This window comes from the organism of the source record quoted next, unplaced genomic scaffold (assembly GCF_019419815.1).
Source record: "Pyrus x bretschneideri cultivar Hongxiangsu unplaced genomic scaffold, Pyrus_bretschneideri_v1 Contig50, whole genome shotgun sequence".
Classification (NCBI taxonomy): Eukaryota; Viridiplantae; Streptophyta; class Magnoliopsida; order Rosales; family Rosaceae; genus Pyrus; species Pyrus x bretschneideri.
Window position 1 is genome coordinate 118,002 of NW_025999788.1, and position 21,159 is coordinate 139,160.

At 35.6% G+C, this 21,159-nt stretch overlaps 2 protein-coding genes across 3 annotated transcripts; both read left to right on the plus strand.

The window, feature by feature from the left end:
* Positions 1 to 4,922: 4,922 nt before the first annotated feature.
* LOC103953284 (CTP synthase) lies at positions 4,923 to 11,065 on the plus strand. 2 transcript variants are annotated; one of them, XM_048569870.1, is made up of 22 exons: positions 4,923 to 5,236; positions 5,371 to 5,537; positions 5,949 to 6,028; positions 6,473 to 6,559; positions 6,668 to 6,718; positions 6,808 to 6,925; positions 7,035 to 7,091; positions 7,176 to 7,240; positions 7,329 to 7,412; positions 7,562 to 7,612; positions 7,718 to 7,780; positions 7,868 to 7,914; positions 8,030 to 8,099; positions 8,192 to 8,254; positions 8,411 to 8,500; positions 8,587 to 8,625; positions 8,704 to 8,931; positions 9,012 to 9,097; positions 9,321 to 9,369; positions 9,451 to 9,531; positions 9,627 to 9,720; positions 10,368 to 11,065. In XM_048569870.1, exons 2-22 carry the CDS (start codon positions 5,420 to 5,422, stop codon positions 10,676 to 10,678), a joined length of 1,932 nt encoding a protein of 643 aa, XP_048425827.1. In that variant the 5' UTR covers positions 4,923 to 5,236; positions 5,371 to 5,419; the 3' UTR covers positions 10,679 to 11,065. The 2 variants fall into 2 exon arrangements, with proteins under 2 accessions (XP_048425827.1, XP_048425826.1); XM_048569869.1 differs by having other exon boundaries at positions 4,924 to 5,218.
* Positions 11,066 to 11,506: 441 nt separating this feature from the next.
* LOC103953285 lies at positions 11,507 to 16,488 on the plus strand. Its single transcript, XM_048569760.1, has 8 exons — positions 11,507 to 11,981; positions 12,075 to 12,127; positions 12,250 to 12,309; positions 12,415 to 12,492; positions 13,577 to 13,706; positions 13,872 to 13,969; positions 14,890 to 15,075; positions 16,057 to 16,488. The coding sequence occupies exons 1-8, from the start codon at positions 11,507 to 11,509 to the stop codon at positions 16,204 to 16,206; spliced, it is 1,230 nt and encodes a 409-aa protein (XP_048425717.1). The 3' UTR covers positions 16,207 to 16,488.
* The last annotated feature ends 4,671 nt before the right edge of the window (positions 16,489 to 21,159 follow it).

Consider the following 21,159-nt stretch of genomic DNA (forward strand, 5'->3'; position numbering starts at 1 on the left):
AGATACATGATTAAGGGAAATATTCTTTCTCCTCAAAGATTGACTTTGATGTTGCAAAAATGAAGCCTTATTGGAACTAAAAAGCAAAAAAATATGGAAGTAACACCTCTCGTGGCTAAAGGCTAAAAGCAATATCACCGCCATCCAATTTTCTGCCACCTCTTTATATCTTATTTGCATCCTTTTTGTAACATCAGAGTCAAGCATGGCAAACTGGTCAACTTCAGATCATAATAGATAGAAAGATACTATATTTAAACACTAGTGTTGCGTAGCATATATCTGACATTTTATATTATCATACATGATTGGTTATGAAATTTTAGAAATCATGTACAAAATTAAGTCGAGAGCCTTTAAAAGGCAGGGTTAGCTATAAGATTTTAAGAGTCGTGTGCAAAACTGTGAAAGGTTTTGAAATTTTGTGCATTAGGCAAGATTTGAACCCATAGTTCATGCAACAATCCGGAAGCGCTAGACCATTTGCGTCGGGCGCTCAATATGTGAAGAATGTGCAGATATGGATATAAATATCATACATACATGTGAAACAGAAAATTAGAGGCCATGTGCGATGCCACTGCCCACACACCTTCATAGATGGCCCAGTTATCACTTTATGCAAAGGGATTTCTATTTTTTCAAAAGAAAAGGGATTAGATGTGGAACTCATTTCACATCGAACTTCAACGATTTGAATTATTTTGTAAGTCTCAATTCATCTATCATCTTCGCAAAAATTTAATTCAATTCAAAATTATTTGCTTATTTAAATATCAAGATAAAATTTTATTGTTTCTTATATAACAAAATATTCGTTAGTTTCTTTGAACCTAATTAGATGTCTTAAACATTTCCGATTTGGCTAATATTTTGCAAAAATGATCCATGAAGTGGAACTTGAAAAATAGACGATACAGTTCGTTAAAGTTTGATTTAATATGGACCTCATAACTAATCCTTATTTTTATAAAAAAAATAAAAATCCATTCTCTTAAAAGATTTCCTTACTTTTGAGATTGCCCTCACCACTCGATAACTTCTGAATAACCAACCATCCACGATCCTAACACAACCAAAACAAAAATCCATTTCCGCCGGAACCTTTTTGTCTTGTTCAACTGTTAGTACATAGCATCAGCATATTTGTTTCTGACAAAAGAAAATAAGTTGAGGCCTCTCCCAAGAAAAGGGCAGAAGCCAAATTACCAAAGACAAACGAAAAAGGGAATCCTAATACAGGTGATAACAATTATCTATTATCTATAAAATATATATACACGCAATCTATGTCATAAGGATAAGGTAGCTTCAGAGGTAGTAAAACTATATTATCCTTTTGTAACTAAGATTACGTCTTCTCTTGTACCTAAATATTTGTTATATGTCAACGGTATTGTACTATATGTTAGACATTTTGAGTAGAAATTTCATTGTTTCATATTGGTCACTATTAAAAATTTCTCTCACTTTATAAGGCTTTATCCCGTATAAAAAATGATTGGAGTGATGGACCATGAAGAATAAAATTAAGCTCAACCTTAATATTGGACTTTTGAGTGCACAAATTAATTGATAATTAATAGATCATTAATATTAATATATAATTAATTATCAAAAGATGGGCCTTGGAGCTCTTGGGCTCGGGTTCTAATAATTAAATTATTTATTTAATTAATTAATTATTTTTTATATCAACAGACTCATCTTTTCAGATGAAGTGATGAAAGAACGCCAGATAGAGCAAAGCACCCCTTTGAGAAGATGTCTCCCAACAAACGCATCACATTCTCATATATGTTGCGAATAGGCATAAACCTATTATATATACATCCATATGCATGACATTTAGAACAACAAAAAATAAAATTCTTCTTCTACAATCCCAAAATTCTTACTGAGAGAACCACAAATAAATTCGCCATAAGTCAAGTTTTCCGGTGCTGGAATTCTGACTTAAATCGTTGAATCATGGTGAAGTAGACGTCTGTAGAACTACAAGCACTGAGTAGGGACGAAATTTCTGTTTCAAGGACATTGTGGTACGCAAGCCTCAATCTTCAATTTGCATGTTTAATATTATTTCGTTTTGTTCATACTTTGTTAAATTATTTATTCACATTTATTATTTATTAGCATATATAAATTTCTCATTGATTGTTGATATTTATCCAACACTATACACATAATAGACCTTTGATATGGTGAAGTGGGAATTAGTTAGGTTTAATTTGTAAGAACATCGGATATAGGTATTAGGTTTTGGTTTTTCTATTTAGGGAAGAGAATTAGGCCTCGTTTGATAAAGCAATTAAAAATTTTTTAATAAAAATAAAATATCTTGTTTATTTTAAAAATAATGGTCTCTAAACAGCAATTTTTAAAACCATCATGCAAGTTGTTTCGAAAAGTTGCTTTAATAGAAAGTAGAGTTGAACATTTAATGAATATTTTCAATTCTTGTAATAACCTCATTAGTTTTAAAAGTGACATTATTTAACCTTCTACACTCATTTTATCCCTTGAAGAACAAAGTGACCGCCACCACTTGCCACTACAAATACTAACCTTACACCACCACTGTCATTACCACCATAACCATGACCGCCACCACCGCCATTACAACCGCCACAACCACCATTGTCACAACTATTGTTGCAACCATCATTGCCACCATTGTCACCATCACCACCATAACTAGTCGCCACCACAACCGCCACTACCATCACTGTTGTTGCATCTACCCCCATTGTTAACTCTACACCTCAACCATCACACCCCACTATTGGTGTCACATCCCAGCCCGGGAGGGACCACTTCTCGGGCCCACTCCACCACCGTAGCACGATATTGTCCGCTTTGGGCTTACCATTCCCTCACGGTTTTGTTTTTGGGAACTCACGAGCAACTTCCCAGTGGGTCACCCATCATGGGATTGCTCTCGCGCACTACTCGCTTAACTTCGGAGTTCCTACGGAACCCGAAGCCAGTGAGCTCCCAAAAGGCCTCGTGCTAGGTAGGGATGAGAATATACATATAAGGATCACTCCCTTGGGCAATGTGGGATGTCACAATCCACCCCCCTTAGGGGCCCGACGTACTCGTCGGCACACCACAGCCAGGGTTAGGCTCTGATACCAAATTGTCACATCCCAGCCCGGGGGGGGACCACTTCCCGGGCCCACTCCACCACCGTAGCACGATATTGTTTGCTTTGGGCTTACCATTCCCTCACGATTTTGTTTTTGAGAACTCACGAGCAACTTCCCAGTGGGTCACTCATCATGGGATGAGAATATACATATAAGGATCACTCCCCTGAGCGATGTGGAATGTCACAATTGGCACCACCAAAATACTGCCACTTTTGTTGTTGCTATCACAACTGCCACCACCACCACCCTCGCTACCATTGTCATCACCACCACCTAACTACCATGTCCACTTTTGTCGTTATGTACAATTATATCACTTTTACATTGAAATTTACCAAACGGTTTTACATTACTTTTCATACTCACAACATTTAAAAATACAGTTTATCAAAGCTCAACTGCTTTCTTTGACAACTGATTATTCTTAAAGCACAACATAACTTTTTTTTTTTTGTATAAAAACACAGCAATCCCAAACTGGATCTTAGTTAGGTCTAATTTGTACGTATATCGAATATGGTTAAGAGGTTGTTGTTTTTCTTTATTTGGGGGAGATAGAAGAAGAATAAAATGCATATATTACGATCATAGAGAATTTTAATCACAATTTTATATTAAATACAATTATATCACTTGCACATGAGATGATAAATAAATATGGAACAAAAATGTGTTCTCCCTATCATTCTTCTTTAAAGAAAATAAACGCCTCATCTAGTACTTGTGGTGGGTGTGCGACTGTGCGTTTATACATATGTATATGTATATATAACATTATTTGAAGGTAGATGGGGGAGAATACCATTGGGATTATTTGGTCATGTAAATATGCATATATTTGGTAACAATCTGCGGAGGTTGCAAGTTGGAAGGTTGAGTGCGACATATACAAGTGGAAAGTAGTGGTTATAAAAAGAGGATATGTTTATTAATTATAGGGATTGTATTGCCCTCAAATTTGTTCTAGTTGGCAGAAAAGTTATACATTTTTGTCGGGCCGTATGAAAGTGTATACCCAAAAATTGTTTGAAGACCTTCTATATATGTTAAATTTGTTAAAGTTAACAAAAAATCATGCAGCATAAAATGCAAAATTGGTCAACTTTTACTAAATTATCCATTACCGACCAGTTTTCTAATTTATCTTAATCTCTTATAAAATACAATTAATTTGGAGTAATGGTATTCATATCATATTTTTGTACCATATTTTTATATTATATTAAATGACATTTGATGTGGATAGTCATATCATTTGAATTAATCAGATTTTTAAATTAGGAATTTTAACAAAAAAAACTTATGGTACTGTTCATTTTAACGAAAAACCACATTTTTACACTAAAAAGTCAATCACTTAAAGTTTTCAAACCCTTTTCATTAGTTTTCCTTTTTAAATTTAGTTCATTATTTAATAAACTAATAATTAAAAAAAACTAGTTAATTAAATGATAATTGTGGTATACAAGAAGAAGTCTTTCTTCTTCATTTCCTTGGGTTTTACAAATTTTTCAAATGATATGGCTGTCTACATCTGATGACACCTAAGACGGAATAAAAATAGGGTACAAAAATATAGTATGAATAACATTATTCATTAATTTGACAAGAATAAGGAGATTAGTGGTCGTGATTTTATATTATAGTTCACGTACAAGTTATTGGTGGGATGGGGTATACCTCGGCTGCTCAGCTGCAGCAGCTGTAACGTGAAAAAAAAATTGATAAAATGGAAGAGCATAAACTTAGCCCTTTTTTTAGAGGGGAAAATGAAAAATGGTTTTCTTTGTCTATAAAAGGCAGTCATATGCCTAACCAATTCCTCACTGCATTAACTACCACATTATTCTCTTCTCTCTCATTTTCTCTGTCTATTGCTGTTAAGAAGCTGATGGTTTTTCCTTGCTTGGGATTTTGTATGATATAACACATCCTCTTTACACTTCTGTGTTGGATTAAGGAGAGAGAGAGAGAGAAATCAGATAACGTTTCAAAGTCACCAAGAAACAACTGTAGAAGTCAAGAAAGTAAAGATTTAGTAAACGCTACTGTGCTGGTGGCTGGTGGGTTTCTGTTACAAAGTAAAAAATTCATAGCAAAATAAATAAATCCAGCCTTTTCTTTTTCTTCTTCTTCTTCTTCATTTTGTTTACAGAATCAATGCTGGAGACTAAAATGCTTATTGGGGCTGATGGGATTTGTTTGATTTGCGTAGGAATAATTACACAGAAAAAGTTGGTGGTTTGAAAGACGGAGAAGAAGAAATGAAGTATATTTTGGTGACAGGGGGAGTAGTAAGTGGACTTGGGAAAGGAGTGACTGCTAGCAGTATTGGCCTTCTTCTCAAAGCTTGTGGACTTCGAGTCACTTCCATTAAAATTGGTCTCTTTCTCTTCTTCTCTTCTTCTCTTCTTCTTCTTGTTTTTGTTCTTTTCGTTTTTGTTTCCTTTTATTTATTATTGTTATGTTGCTAATCTCTGCCGTTTTAAACCTTTTGAGGCAACCCATTATGCCGGTTTTGTTGGAAAGCTCATCCACTTTTTCCATTTTTTTTTTAAGGAAATAAAAAAAAAAATAGATGCATCAGATTTAGCTTTTTCTGCTAAACATTCTTCTTCTTTTTTTTTTTAATAGCTGTATGAAAGATTTTAAATTTCAATTAGTGTAACTTTAGGAAAAGAAACCTGAATGCCTGCAATTCTCTTATCAATTTTCATATGGATTTGCATCTCTTTTGTGGGAATTTATTTCTCTATTTTCTGATCATGATTTCTCTGTTCTTTTGTAATTCAGATCCTTACCTAAACACCGATGCTGGAACTGTGTCCCCAATTGAGCATGGTGAAGTGTTTGTGTTGGATGATGGTGGTGAGGTACAGAAACTCACTCTCCTGCCCCCTTCTAGATACTTATTTCCCCTTCTTTTTAGGGACAGTTTGTGAGAGGAACTGTGATTTGTTAGAAGCTTTGGATCTTCCGAAGAAAAGTTGAGGAATGTATTTTTGGATGGCAAAAGGCAGAAACCTTATTGTTTTTTAACTAAGGGATATATTGTATCTACTCTAATCCACAGAGAAGGGATTAATTCACACTCTGGTACAAAGGGGTAGGCACACCAGTCCAACTGGCTTAACCCACGTTTGCATAAGCCGAAAACTTTATTAATGTGAAATATTTGTTGTTTATCAGTCTAATCTGAAATTTTGACTCGAAACTAATAAATTATAAATATGAAATTTGGACTCAACTGTCAAAATCTGAAACAATATTTGCTAATTTGTCGTTTTTTTTTTTTTTTTTTTTTTCAATGTTCACAGGTGGACTTGGACCTTGGAAACTATGAAAGATTTCTAGATATCAAGCTGACCCGCGATAATAATATTACTACTGGAAAGATTTACCAGGCAAGTGAATATGTATAGATATATATGTGTGGCTGTGTGTGTATATTATATTTACAATCTACATAATACCTACTAGTGCATATTCCAAAAATCTTTCTTGTGTCGCAGGAGGTTATTGACAAAGAGAGAAAGGGAGATTATCTGGGAAAAACTGTCCAGGTTTTTGCCTACCTCTAACTTTTGACTCCATAGTACTATATTTATTTAGTCCTTATGTTTCTCATATTTTTCCCCTTCTTTTTCTGCAGGTTGTTCCTCACATCACAGATGCAATCCAAGAGTGGATCGAGCGTGTAGCCAAAATTCCAGTCGATGGAGAGTCAGGTGCAGCAGATGTTTGTGTCATAGAATTGGGTGGAACTATAGGTATACATACATACGTACATATATATATATATATATATATATATATATATATATTTCACAACAATGTTCTTGATTTCTTTTAAATTACTAAAAACATTTATGGTTGCAGGTGATATTGAATCCATGCCTTTCATTGAGGCATTAGGACAGTTCTCATATCGCGTCGGTAAGCAAATTGTATTACATACTTCAGATGACACATTATGTAAATTCTTTCTGAAAACTTGGTTGAATTTTTTTTCCATTTCAGGTAGTAACAACTTTTGCTTGATTCATGTGAGCCTTGTGCCTGTTTTGAGTGTTGTTGGTGAGCAGGTAAAGCTTCTTATAACTCGGTAAATTTTTCTGTTATTGAGAACAAAAAAACTACTTTGCTCTAATGGATGTATCGAATCATGTTCAGAAAACAAAACCAACGCAGCACAGCGTTCGTGGACTGAGATGTCTGGGTTTGACACCACATATCATAGCTTGTCGCAGCACAATGGTCTCTCTCTCTCTCTATACATACACACACACACACACACACACACACACACACACACACACACACACACACACACACACACACAAACGCGCACATATGCTGCCCAATGTTTTCTTTGTCATGTTGCCTATAAGGTTCTAAATTTACAGGCATTAAAAGAGAACGTGAAGACTAAAGTCAGTCAATTCTGCCATGTACAGGTAAATGTTTGAAAAAATTTAGTTCAAGCATTTTACTTGAAATCTTGTCTGTCTGCTTTGTAAGATGCTTACTTTACTAAAACTCCAATGCTAAATATTTTGTAGAAAGAGAACATCATCACTCTCTACGACGTTCCCAACATCTGGCACATTCCATTACTTTTAAGAGTAAGTTGTTCTCCACAAATTCTGAAATGTATCGACTTTCTTAAATCATTTTGAATCTCTAATTATCACACGCTTCTGGTCAAATAGGATCAGAAAGCTCATGAAGCAATCTTCAAAGTGCTCAACCTTCAAGGGTTTGTCCAATGAACTCTTCTCTCTTTTTTCTTTTGCCATGTAATTTTGGGATGGAATCCTATTCATCAGTTGCCGTGGCGTTTTAGTTTTCAAACATTCATCCATAATGTGCAGATTAACAAAGGAACCTGAATTGGAAGAGTGGACTTCTAGGGCTGAAATTTGTGACAAGTTGCATGAGCCGGTAGGTTCCAAGACCCAAGCAATTCCTAATGTCATGCGTCTAGGTCTGTCTGTTGGTGGAAACTTGAAGTGCCAATGTCATTTGTGTAACAGGTTCGCATTTCCATGGTCGGAAAGTATACAAGCCTTGCAGATGCCTACCTCTCTGTACAAAAGGTGCACCTAGCTACCACTTAATTCTGTTAGCAAGTGTTAATTGTTTTGCTTTCATTTTGACACTCAAATTCTGAAATATTATGTATGATTGAGTTTATTAGATGGTTTGCAAATTGGTGATGGTGCTGGATGTAAAATCTGTACTACTTTCTGCAGGCTCTTTTGCACGCTTCTGTTGCTTGCGGCAAGAAACTTTTCGTGGATTGGGTTTCGGCTGAAGACCTTGAAGAAGCAACTTCAAAAGAGGTTATTATTATATATTATATTTATTCGTAAAATTTATGTACATTTTACCTTAGATAAAAACTTGACAGAAAATGTGCATATTGCAGAATCCTGATGCCTACAAAGCTGCATGGAAGTTATTGAAGGTTTGTACTGATGCTTAATAGCCTTCTTACGTTGTAGTTTCTTTCTTTGTTACCCTTCTGACTGGCGTTTTTCTTCAGGGTGCAGATGGTATTCTTGTTCCCGGAGGGTTCGGTGACAGAGGAGTGCAAGGCAAAATTCTTGCTGCAAAATACGCTCGGGAAAAGAGAATTCCTTTCCTTGGCATTTGTCTAGGAATGCAGGTTGCTGTGATTGAGTTTGCACGATCTGTTCTTGGTCTGAAAGATGCTCATAGTGCAGAATTTGATCCTGACACTAAAAATCCCTGTGTTATATTCATGCCTGAGGTCTGTATTTCTTGAATTTTTCAGCGAATGGACTTTTATCTTGTTTTTCCCATTATCTGATATCTGTGCCATGTAAGCAGGGCTCGAAAACTCATATGGGAGGCACGATGCGTGTTGGATCCAGGAGAACATATTTTCAGTCTACAGACTGCAAATCAGCTAAACTGTGAGTACTAATTTGGAACGGAATACACGCATTTGATTTTCATAGATCACATCTGTTTGAATCTTCACTCGTACTTTTTCATGAGAATCAAAGTTTCTGAGGAAATTATTGATCTGCAAGGATCAATCAGTAACTTGATTTAATACACATAAAAATCAGAGGGTACCAGCATGCTGAATGAGATGCCTATATTGGCTAATCTGTGCAATTTCCGTTTTGTTAGATATGGAAACAAACGCTTCATTGATGAGAGACATCGGCACAGATATGAGGTACATAACATCCCAATGCAAACAGTTGTATATTCTATGACACTAATTTTGTCAGGAGGACTGATTCTGTTGGATATTCAGGTTAATCCTGAAATGGTAGCACGCCTTGAAAATTCCGGCCTCTCTTTTACTGGCAAGGATGAAACTGGCCAACGCATGGAGGTATAAACTTTCATTCTGTCTTTTCAACTTTAGAATCAAATGGATTTGTATACTGCAGTGATTCTGAGGTAACAATTGGTATATCAAAATCACAGATTGTTGAGCTGCGTAATCATCCATATTTCATCGGTGTCCAGTTCCATCCTGAATTTAAATCGAGGCCTGGAAAACCTTCTGCTCTATTCTTAGGTACATGCCTCATTTATCCTTAAACTTGTAAACTCAGCTTTTTGTTTCAGTCATACGACGTTACATAAACTTGAGACTTACACCACACATACTGCTAGTTTTTGGTTGAAAGTTTTGATCATCACTAACCTTCCAACCATTGGATCCAATCTCTACACTTGAGATTCTAAAAATAGCTAGAGACAAACAAAAACTGATTATTCATAGCAGTTGGTAACTTGGTACTCAACTTGAAATTAAGAGTGCTCAATATTGTTCCTCTAAAAATTAGGCCAAGCTTAATTATTATGCAATATAGTTCAAATGTTCCATTAAGACTCTATAGTTAGAGAGGCGCAAGATCATTTAAACCGCTATGAGACTTTAATTCCCCAATGTGGAATTCACACTCTCAACATAATAAGGTGAAAATTTCTGAAGTTGACCAGCCTGATCCAATTTACAGCTAAAAGTGTTGTAACATATTTGAGCTAGATGATGGTTCTTCAGGTTGTGTACCTCATTGCCGCAGTTTGATCATTCAAATCTTACTTTATGCCAATTTTGAGAACCCGAATTCAAAACTCTTCTCTACTCACGACGTGCATCAGATTGCAGAAGTAAAACAAAACCTTGTAAATAACCATCAATTTTGTAATATCGTGCAGGGCTTGTAGCAGCAGCATGTGGGCAGTTGGACAATCTCTTGCAGGGCTCCGAGAGCAAAAGAAACGTCCCAAATCTAGCTGCCAATGACATGCTGTCCCAAAGGAATATTGTCCCAAATGGAGCAAGCAATGACATGTTGTCCCAAAGGACTTGTGTTCCAAATGGAGCAGGCAATCATATATTCCAAGCAGCATGTGGAAGGAATGTCCCAAATGGAGCAGCAAAAGCATACCAAAACGGATCTGTAACAAAGTTCACCAATCGAGCACAAGACGGTGCTTACAGCATTTTCAATGGGATGCACTTGTGAAGGCAGTTGATGCCTCTATTCAATATTAACTAGTAGGAAATAATCTTTTGTTTGTGGTGTGGTTTAGGGGACGATTATTATCATTATTGCTAATTAGCAGGGGTTTTAGGTGATACAATATGATAGGATTGGTTTGTACAGTCTTTTGATATATGGTTAGATATACAGCCATCCAAAGACACAAACGTTAGAAAGAATGGAGGAGAGAGCCGAGTCCTGTGGTGTTTTTTGAAAAGCAGGTTTCAGCTTGTCAAAGTCTACGTGCTGCACTCAGAATTGTGCAGGGCATTTGTTGCCCCTTCTTCACCCCCCATGCAGATCCCTACCCTTTGTTTTTGTCTTGTTTTTAAGGCAGTAATAACTATATATTATATATGTTTTGGCTCTCTATGGTTAGATGTATTGCCCAAATTAGCATTCCCATTGGCCACTACTTTCTCTGGATCAGTGCATTTTGTAATCAAGCTTGTTCATCTTTTGATAAATGACGGGTTTCATATCAGTGTTGAAGATAATGTATCGATAACATGTTAATACATTTTGTTATTAATATGTTATCAACAATCCGTCATTTAATAAAGAAGAAACATTATGTCCAAAAAAATGATTACTCATGGTCCGAACTCCAAAAAAAAAAGTTCAGTGCAGATATTCAAATCATAATGGTGTTAAGTTTCTAAACTAAATGTTTTAAGTGCTCAAATCCAACTGCTCACCAACTTTGAGTAGTTCTAGGTTCGCTGAAATGTTCAGCAAACCAGCACCCGAACTCGAACTAGTAATTCGGTAACACTCTGCCGAGCATAAAAAAATAAACTGAATTGAAGGATGTTCGGTGGCACCCGGCCGAACAATTTCAAAACAAAAGTTCCGCAGGTGGCCCTGCACTTTTCTGAGAGACCACATCCCTTAAAAATACCGAAAACCGACAAACGGATAAGAAACAGTGAAGTGAAGCTGCTGGGGATGGAATTGAAAACAGCGATGGCTCTGCTAACTAATAGCCTGCTAGTCCTACGCGCCCAACAACTCGGTCCGAGTCGAACTCACGCCCCTGCTACGAGTTATCTATACCATTCACATCCCTGTGGAGCAACATCCTCCGTTTCGCTTCGGTTGTGTCATGGGAACCGAAAAGTCAAGACACAAGCCTCCAATGCAGATAACCAAGCAGTGAAAGTGGAAGAGAAAAAGGAGGAGGAAGAAGAAGAATTTCAAGTTCTGACGGCCATGAAAAGCGGTTTCAACGACATTGTAATCGTCGACACTCCGAAATCGAGAATGCTGCTCCTCGATTCTTCTTGTATGTGTTTCTTTACATATTTTTCCTCAGTCCGATTGTTACCCATTATTTTGTTCTGCATTTAAATGTTGTTTTTGTTTTGGGTTCGTCCAGATGATGTGCATAGCATTGTTTACAAGGACCAGAAGTGGACTGCTTTCTACTGGGTATGTGTATTTCAATGTGTTTACGCACCCAAGTTCGGATCTTACTTATGTAGTTTAGATTAGATTAGAGTATCGCTCTAATATGTGAAAGAAAGTCTTTGTGTTTGTATTGTATTGTGCAGGATGAGTTTGCTAGCTTGCCTGCTATTGTTCCGAAAGGTCCTATTGCCATCCTTGGCTTGGTAATTCATTTCATTTTGGACAAATGTTGAGCATCTTGTGAAAATCCTTTCGTATTGTAACTAGTGTTTTCCCAAGTACAAATGTTGCTGAATTGTTCACGGCAGGGTGGTGGAACAGCTGCTCATCTGATGCTCGACTTGTGGCCGTCATTGCAGCTCGAAGGTTGGGAAATTGATCAAATTGTGAGTGTTTTGAAAAGCATTTGACTTGACTTCATAGGTTTGAACAATCTTTCATAATTGCACTACTTGAACTCTACATATATAAGAGAAAGCTTTTTCATGACATTGAATTACTATCATGTGGTAACTTAAAGAGCACATTCAGACTATCGACCAAAGGATTCAAAATCGCTTTGTTTCAGTTTGAAGCATTATCTACGTAGACATCTCTAGTACTAAGCAGTTCTATGCGCTTCATCTTATTTCAATTCTGATGTAATTTGTTGGTGGCTGCAATTCTATTGCAGCAATGCCAAGATGCTCTACTTTTGGTCTAATATTCTCTTGTCTAGCATTACTAGTGCATTTATTGGTCATGGGAATCGTAACACGTGAATATGTCATGGGAATTTTCAAATCATATGCCACCGGATTGAAATCATGCTGATGGTGTGGGCCTGCTAGCACAGTGTATCTCTCCATTGTCTAGGAGAGAACATGTAAAGCATCTCAATGTTTCCCTAACTGGGCTTGAAAATCTTATATTCGTGGAATACAGTGGCATCACTATCTAAGGTCATTGCCCTTAGCGGCACCTTTAAGAATAGTAATCCTAACAAGTTCTTTCTGGAAGAAATAGAAAAACCAAGTATATGTGCTGAAAATTATTTAGCTGTGAGAAAATTTCTTTTGAAATTTATTAAGTTATGAACATGACTCTTATCTCAAATAGCTGAAAAATATGCTGAACTACTGAAAAAGTCAAACGCACAAGGTTAACAACATTTAGATTAACAGTGTAAACATCACGGACAAGAAAAATATCACTAAACAGGCTACTTGGTCTGCAGTCCATTTCTTAAAAATGTTACCTTGAGAAGTTGTACTATCTCATCTGTTTGGCTCTCACGACTAAAGTCACTAAGCTGCATTGTTTGCTGAATATGTACTTGGACATATGATTAAACTAATATACGGGATCCATCGTGGTTGTAATTTTCAGTTTTTTCATATGTTTAATCTTGGTAAATCATATTTGCTGATATATGCTATGATCTGTTAGTACGGTGAATGCTTCCTTACTCAAAATTTCAAATGTTTTTAGTTGATTGATAAAGCAAGAGAATATCTTGGACTGTCTGATCTTGAGAAGCATACTCAAGCTGGTGGCGTACTTAATGTTCATATTGGTGATGCCCTTTCTCCTTCAGTTAATATTCCTGGAGGATATGCTGGTGAGATCCTTGTCTACATGGCTCGTTGTATTACCTGGCTCACATTTTAAATTTCTTAGGATGTTGTGGACAGATTCGAGGGTTTGTTTTGTAATTTATGTACTCTTGTGCATACTTCCCAAGTACATACATTGTATATGCCTCATTTTTTGCAATTCCCTACAGTTCTGTCCTACTGTATTGCTATCTTGTTCTTGCAGCAAATATCAGGCATTGTCATTGACTTGTTTTCTGATGGAAAAGTTTTGCCACAGTTGCAAGAGGTATGAAGATTGCTATCTGACTTGTTACTTTTCCAACATTTGATACACTTCATCTCCAGATGATCTTGTCATCAATCCCACTTTTTACACACCAATATCTGGAAACATATAGAGAATGCTATCCCCTTGAACAACCTTATTCTGAGTTCCATTAGAAAGACCTAGAAGAAGTATTTTGAAGGGGTGTAGTGAAATTTCCATGAGAATTTATGCTTTATGCAGAGAATGCAGTTATTTAATCAAGGAATAACAGGAGGAGCAAGGAAATAAGGAGAGAGAAACATGTATGGTATAGACTTAAAAAAGTCAACTTGAATTTGCAGAAGAAATCATCGAATGTCATTCAGAATACTGCTTTGACTTGGCCAGAGAAAACAGCCCTTGTAAACATGGATGTGAGAATGAAAAAGGAAGTCATAAAGGAAGGACCCATAGGGAAGTGATGTTAAATGTTGTTAAATGCAGGATCAATATTAGTTGAAAGCTCAGTTATAAGCAATCTAAGTTTTGAGATCAATTAATTGTAAGTTGTACAACAATCAACAGGCTCACGCACTTAAGGACGTTTTGCAGAAGTCTGACTTTAGGGTTTAATACAGCTAATGAAGATTGAAACCAACAAAATGTCCAATTATTATGTATGCTCAAGTTACGTGTTAAGGTAGGAGCCTGGTAAGAAACAATCTGGATCTAAGATTTGTACAACCTAGTAATTTCGCTAGGACTAGCTACTATGTACTTTCATACTTGCTAATTGTATTTTGGCTATCGCACAGCTGTCCTTTCTTCCAAAATAAGCTATGATGTATCCAACTGCCTATATGTCTTGATAATTTCGTTGTCCTCCATTATGACCACATCACACGTTACCTTGTGTTTTAAACTTTTAAGTTATGATTATATTGTATTTTATATGACAGGTTACAACTTGGTTGGAATTAAAGATTCAGCTGATGCCCTATGGCCGCCTAATGGTGAATTGTGGCGGCATAGATGAACCATCTGATGTCAGGGATGGAACAGCTCATCCAAAAAATATATCCACCGATGACAGTTGGCTGCCAAATTCTACTATCCAGGCATTATCTAAAGCATTCCCCGGACAAGTAGGGCTTTTTGGCTTGAAAATCTTTTGATTAAGTATTTCCAGCTTGCAACATCTAATTACTTATCAGGATTGCACTAATTTGTTTATTCTAATCATATTTACAAACCGAAGTTTAGATACTATTATAACAGATGAGAAAGATGAGCTATTTTTCTTGTTTATTGAAAAGTCCAAAAATATAATCGGCATGTTTTTTCTGTTCTGTGAAATTAGAATGGCTCAAATCCGAATGTTTTAGTCTTGAATCACTTATCTTTCATAGTTTCCAAGGGTTATCTTCAATCATGGCTAGAGCTAACAAGTTAGGTGGTGCTCGTGCACCTGTATCCGTATTTGAGTTTGTGCATAAGCACAAAACACAATGAACTTGTTGGTGTGTCGTGTTGATATAAATTATATGAATTATTGGGCTTGTGTTTTTCAGCTTAAATTTTGGGATCAAATTTCTTTGATTTTAGTCAACGGTTACTTAGCTTGGTAATGAAGCTTTGATTGTTTGTCTGATTAGTAATTATGTGCTTGAATCTCATGGTGGTTGGTCATTTCCTAAGTTTAAGGATTTAAGTTTTGAGTAACACTGAACTGAAACAATTACTTTCCACTGAACACCCCAAGTGTCCTCTGCTTTTACGATACCAAACTTGATACAGAGAAAACATGCAGTATATACACAATCTATACAAAGAAAATTCAACTTAATCTGCTCGTTGCTTTGAAATATGTTTTGAGTTTTTTTTGGGGTACCATCGCTTATCCCTTGTACTGAATTCTGTAGTTAAAATGCTATGATAATTTTGGGCGCCAATTTGTTAGTCTTTAATTTGAGCTTCTTAGCTTTTCTGTGCATGCATTCTCCAAGTCTTACATGGATCTCATTGTCTTTGTTCATGCTCTGAGTAAATCAGATTTTTGTTTCATTTACTAGGTTAATGCCTCTTATATTGAAGAAAGCTCACAGTTTGATATATGAATAACACAGGTAAGCTGGAAGAAAATGCCGCAAACTTTTGGTGAAAATTATCTCGCACTGACGGGACCTTTGCCAGAACTGAATTCATGGTCTGCTGCAGTAACAGGTCCTTTGACAGACAGTGTGAAGCAATGGAGACCATGCGAACCTTTTTCTTGACGGAGTACTCTAGCTTTTGTTGTGAATGCGATCCATTAAACACCCACCCATCATGTTCTTGGAGATAACTACGGAGCATCCCCAAACATCGCATGATCACAAAGAATGCTGCATCAGCTGAGGTTTAATCCAACGAGTGAAGGTTGAAACAGCCTATACTAAGATGTATACATTACTTGTATCTTAAGCTTACAACCAACAACTTGGTCAGCTTTGCTCTAATGTATCAGTTTTTGCTACATGCATCCCAAATATATAAGATCTGATCAAGCGTTACCACCCTTTTTATGTTTCTGAATTTTGCACGGTATTTTTAGATTCTTGCAACATCATGGGAAACCCAAGGTACAGTAGATTCGTATGACCAAGAGAAAATCACGTTGCTCCTTTCTGGTTACTCATGCCCCTTTCCAATTTTTCATATGCAACCATACTTTGACTGCTTGTAGTTGCGGTACAGCTTTCTGTTTGACATTCAGATGTACCACATGACATGTAACCCTAATCCTTTTCTGAAGCAACAATACTCTAATTTAAGGGGCTTTGGCTAAGACAGATAAAATAGTAAGCGATAATAATTAGGTACCGAACTTGTTATTTATGTAAGTCAAACCTAAAATTTCTAAATTACAAGTGAGAAATAATTACCATATCAATAGACTGTAGTTTAGTGACAAGTATATTTTATTATGTTAAATCTCAGGACTTGTATCCAAATAGAAAAGTCAAATAGTAGACGTTTGATTTTGTGGTTTAATGGGACGAACACAAAACGCGCCATAAGAGTGTTCACTTTGCATGCATCTAGGTCGCCATGCAAATTAATAATTTAGAGCTGACCAGAGAGAGTGGAGTGGGTTAATGATTGTTGGAGTTGGAGCTACAATAAGAATCATGGAAATGAGCGTACGATACATAATATATATATATATGTATGTATGTATGTATATGTATTATATCTATGCATATATTATATATGGAACATGATGCGAGGAAGAATAGAAGCTCCCATACTCCATGGGATTCCCATATTATTACATGTTTAATGATGAAATTAATGCAGTGTATACTTATAATCTAGTAGTGTTCGTAAAGGCAACGGCACCAATAAGTGTTGTTGCATGTAAACAATAACCATACAATATTTCTCTAATACGTATGCTACTACATTGCAAATTTGCATAAAATACACTGTTACACGCTTAAATTGAAACAAGGCTAATTATTGTATTACTAGAACCCTTAAATGTATTTATAGGCTCCCCAAAACCCTAGTTTACTAGAACAAATTATCATTTGATGAAATGAGGAATCCAAAACATGAAAAGGCTGCACACACTTTCTATTAGTTTTGAACCGCTATTCCGACCAAAACAAATCAAACTAGAAAAGCCAATGGTAATACTAACTTGATCGGAGAATATGATTGGAATAACTTTTTATAGGTGTCGCAATTAGAGTAGTTTAAGTAATACCACGGTTTGCTAAACACATGATCAACCTAGAACCCTCTAGTCAGCTTTACATCTTTGTTTCTTATCTCTCTAACGGTTATAGAAACTGTGACGGTTTAGGATCTTTCCTTGTTGATAGTCAACATAATAATAGGTTTCGACCAAAAAAATTTGGTTGAATTTAATCTTGCTCACCACTAATTAACCCTATCAACTTTTTGTAACTAACATTATTGTTGTCCACAATAGAAACACTTCGAAGAATTTAAGGGATCAACTTGGAACCAAAATTTGTTTTTAAGGACCAAATTTGTACAACTCCAAAGTTAAGCAGGCAAATTTGTAATTACCCAATAACCAAAGACAGTATCCACATGTACATTGTGCTAGTGAAGAAAGATTTTGTGGTTTAATGGACCAATACGAGACTTCTCAAAAATATAAATACTTGCATGCATCTAGGTGCAAATTAATTGGGTGCTGACCAGACTCCAGAGTCATGAATAAATGATTGTTGGAAGTCCAACAAGCATCATGGAAAAGAGCGTTTAGGGTTCATGATGCGAGGAGAATAGAAGCTCCCATACTCCATAGAATTCCATTCTATATTTGATGAATTAATGCTGTGAATGAAGGAATGAAGTATGTAGCAGTGTTCGTAAAGGCAACGGCACCAGCTGTGTTGTTGCATGTAAATAATATACAAATAAATATGTATATATATACATACATAACCAATATGTATCAGAAACCAGTACTACTCTTACTGCTTGAAGTAAAGTAGTATGTGTACTTATATAAGATAAATGATAAGAAAACTCTTTTAAAGTGAGACTTTCTATTGACTCTTTACGCTAAAGAGACTCTCTTAAAGAGGAATCTTTATGGATTCTCTGACACACCACAGTTTAACGTTAATTTCTGTATCAACATTATAAGACATTATGTTTAAAACATGAAGTAACATAAAATCTATAAAGAATCTCATTTTGAGAAAGTTTTTTTTAACATTTCTCTTTATGTAACACAGGTGCACTCATTCAGCGTGTTTGACCAGGAAATATATGCATACAGATATATAAATAAGAATGATAATATTTATATATGGAAGATCGCGTGGGAATCCCTTTGGGTCTGAATAGAACTGAAACAAAGCCATCCCAATCCCGGCTACTTGCATTGCATTTGGTATTAAATTAATCTAATCGAGGCCTTGAATTGTGTATTCTGTGTTGAACCAGCACGTGTAAATGCCACGGACTTTAAGCATTCTGCTTTCTTATCATCCATATTCATATATATAATATGATTTTTCTTCATCTCTTTTGTGATGTTTTAGTTTTTAAAACTTAAATTACCTCCTCACCCCACAAGGCTCCCAGGTTCAATATCGGGGAGCTTTTTCCATTCTTATTGAATATATATGTAGTAGAGAAATATTCTCTTGTCAATATGCTTGTGTTGTTAGATTAAGAATTTGTGATTTATTAAACTATCAATAAACTTCGTCTCTTATTTATTAAATGTGTAATTTAGATTCATAATTTAACAATATAAGTATCGTTCGGTAAAATAATTAAGTCTGTTAAGAGAACATTTATTTATTCATTCAATTATGCAAGGACTTTTAATTAAACTAATGATCAAAGATAAACTCTAGTGTTACATAAAATAACAGTTAACTTAATAGTTAGACAAACATAAGAATCAATGCTCTAATAAGTTCTTCATAGAAAACACGATGTTAAACAGAATTAGAAATCGACATGGTTAAACTGTCATTACAGTGTGATATATGGAAGATATAATTAGGTCAATGTATACATAAATAGTTCATATCCTTTTAGGATGAGTTGCATTATCCTGGAGAAGTTGTAGCATAATCGGAAACTGACGTGGTACCATTATCATTATCAGGTCAAGTGGACTAGCGGAGATATATAGCTAGCTTTGGCATTGGTTGCAATCCTATTGAATGGTATGGTAGGACACGCCATACATATACCTTCATCAATTTGGGTGGTTTTTATGGTTTCTTTTACTGATCATATACTTAACATTTTAAAATCTGCCTAGGATCCGGAATCATGATATGCATCAAAGTCCTCGATCATGGTCGTCGATTGCATGCAGCACAGCGCCCCATTACCCTAAAACACTGCCAATGGCAATGGGGATGGGTAAATAAGTAATATGGCATGCATGCATGTTTTGAACAACTAAATGAGGAACCTCTCAAGTTTCTCGTTTGCACTGAATTTGATGCAAATTTTGTCATTTGATGAACGCGTTTCAGGGCACTCAGTCGATGATCAAACGTACATCCTTTGGGTTTGACCGCAGCTTTTAAGAAAATTTCTAGCTTCTATGAAAATTAAATTATTAAATAATTTAGCATGAAAAGAACAAGTAGTGCAAATGTAGCTATATATATATAGTAATTTCCATGAATAATATTTGAGCAAAAGGGTCACATGGTTTATGGAAAGAGCATATACGAACTAGATTTGGAATATAAGGGGCTCTGACCAAATACTATGAGCATGCGTAACTGAAGACAAAAAGATAAAACTGGATAGAAAAAAACGAAAAATATAATTTAAAAATGGGGAAAGAAGAAAATTGACTGTACTAAATGGGAATAAATTGACATTCTTGCAGATTTTCTTCATTTTATTGAGGATTAAGGTCTCCCGTTCAACGACATTTACCAAAGCCCCTACGCAGCATACCCTCATGAGACAACAAGACACCGCCCGCCTCATACGTTATTAACTCACCAAAAATTACATCCTTTTTTCTTTCCATACATTAACTTAAAGAAAACAATATGGAGACTATGTTTTTATACCAGATGAATATATCATTTGATGAGATAAGTGATGTGTACAAATCATGTTAATTGATATATTTATCTCATTGAAAAATGCTAGAGAGATCATATATTTGTACCAGCTTACCATTGATGTGGCAAATTATGTATGCATGTCACTTCATTTAATGAATTAATATCATTGGAGGTTGATTGTAGCATCACTTGCCGCATAAGATAGTGCACAAGTGTTGTATGAATATATGGTCTACCTAGGATTACTCTTTATCTCATTAGATGTTGGATACGTACATCATTTGTCACACCATGTGGTATACCATGGAGTACAAAAAAGTGATCTCCCTAATATTATTCGTTCACTTAATTATTTTCTAGATTTCTTCTTTCCCATATTTCATGACAATAATACTAGCTGTAATATATAAGTAACATATATGGACACACAAAATTAACAGGCTTACTAACATGTCTTCTAATACTGGTGAAAGGCTCACATGCATTAGCTAGTGTGTTAACAAGTATGTTAATTTTACGTATGCAATTAGCTTATATTATTTTTATCTTGTTTATTGTTTATTGTTTATTGTTTGTTTCTTTATTTCTTTGCCCATATTCTTCTGTCAGAAGTTAGGCTTTAAACTCATCCATAACTCTCTCTCTCTCTCT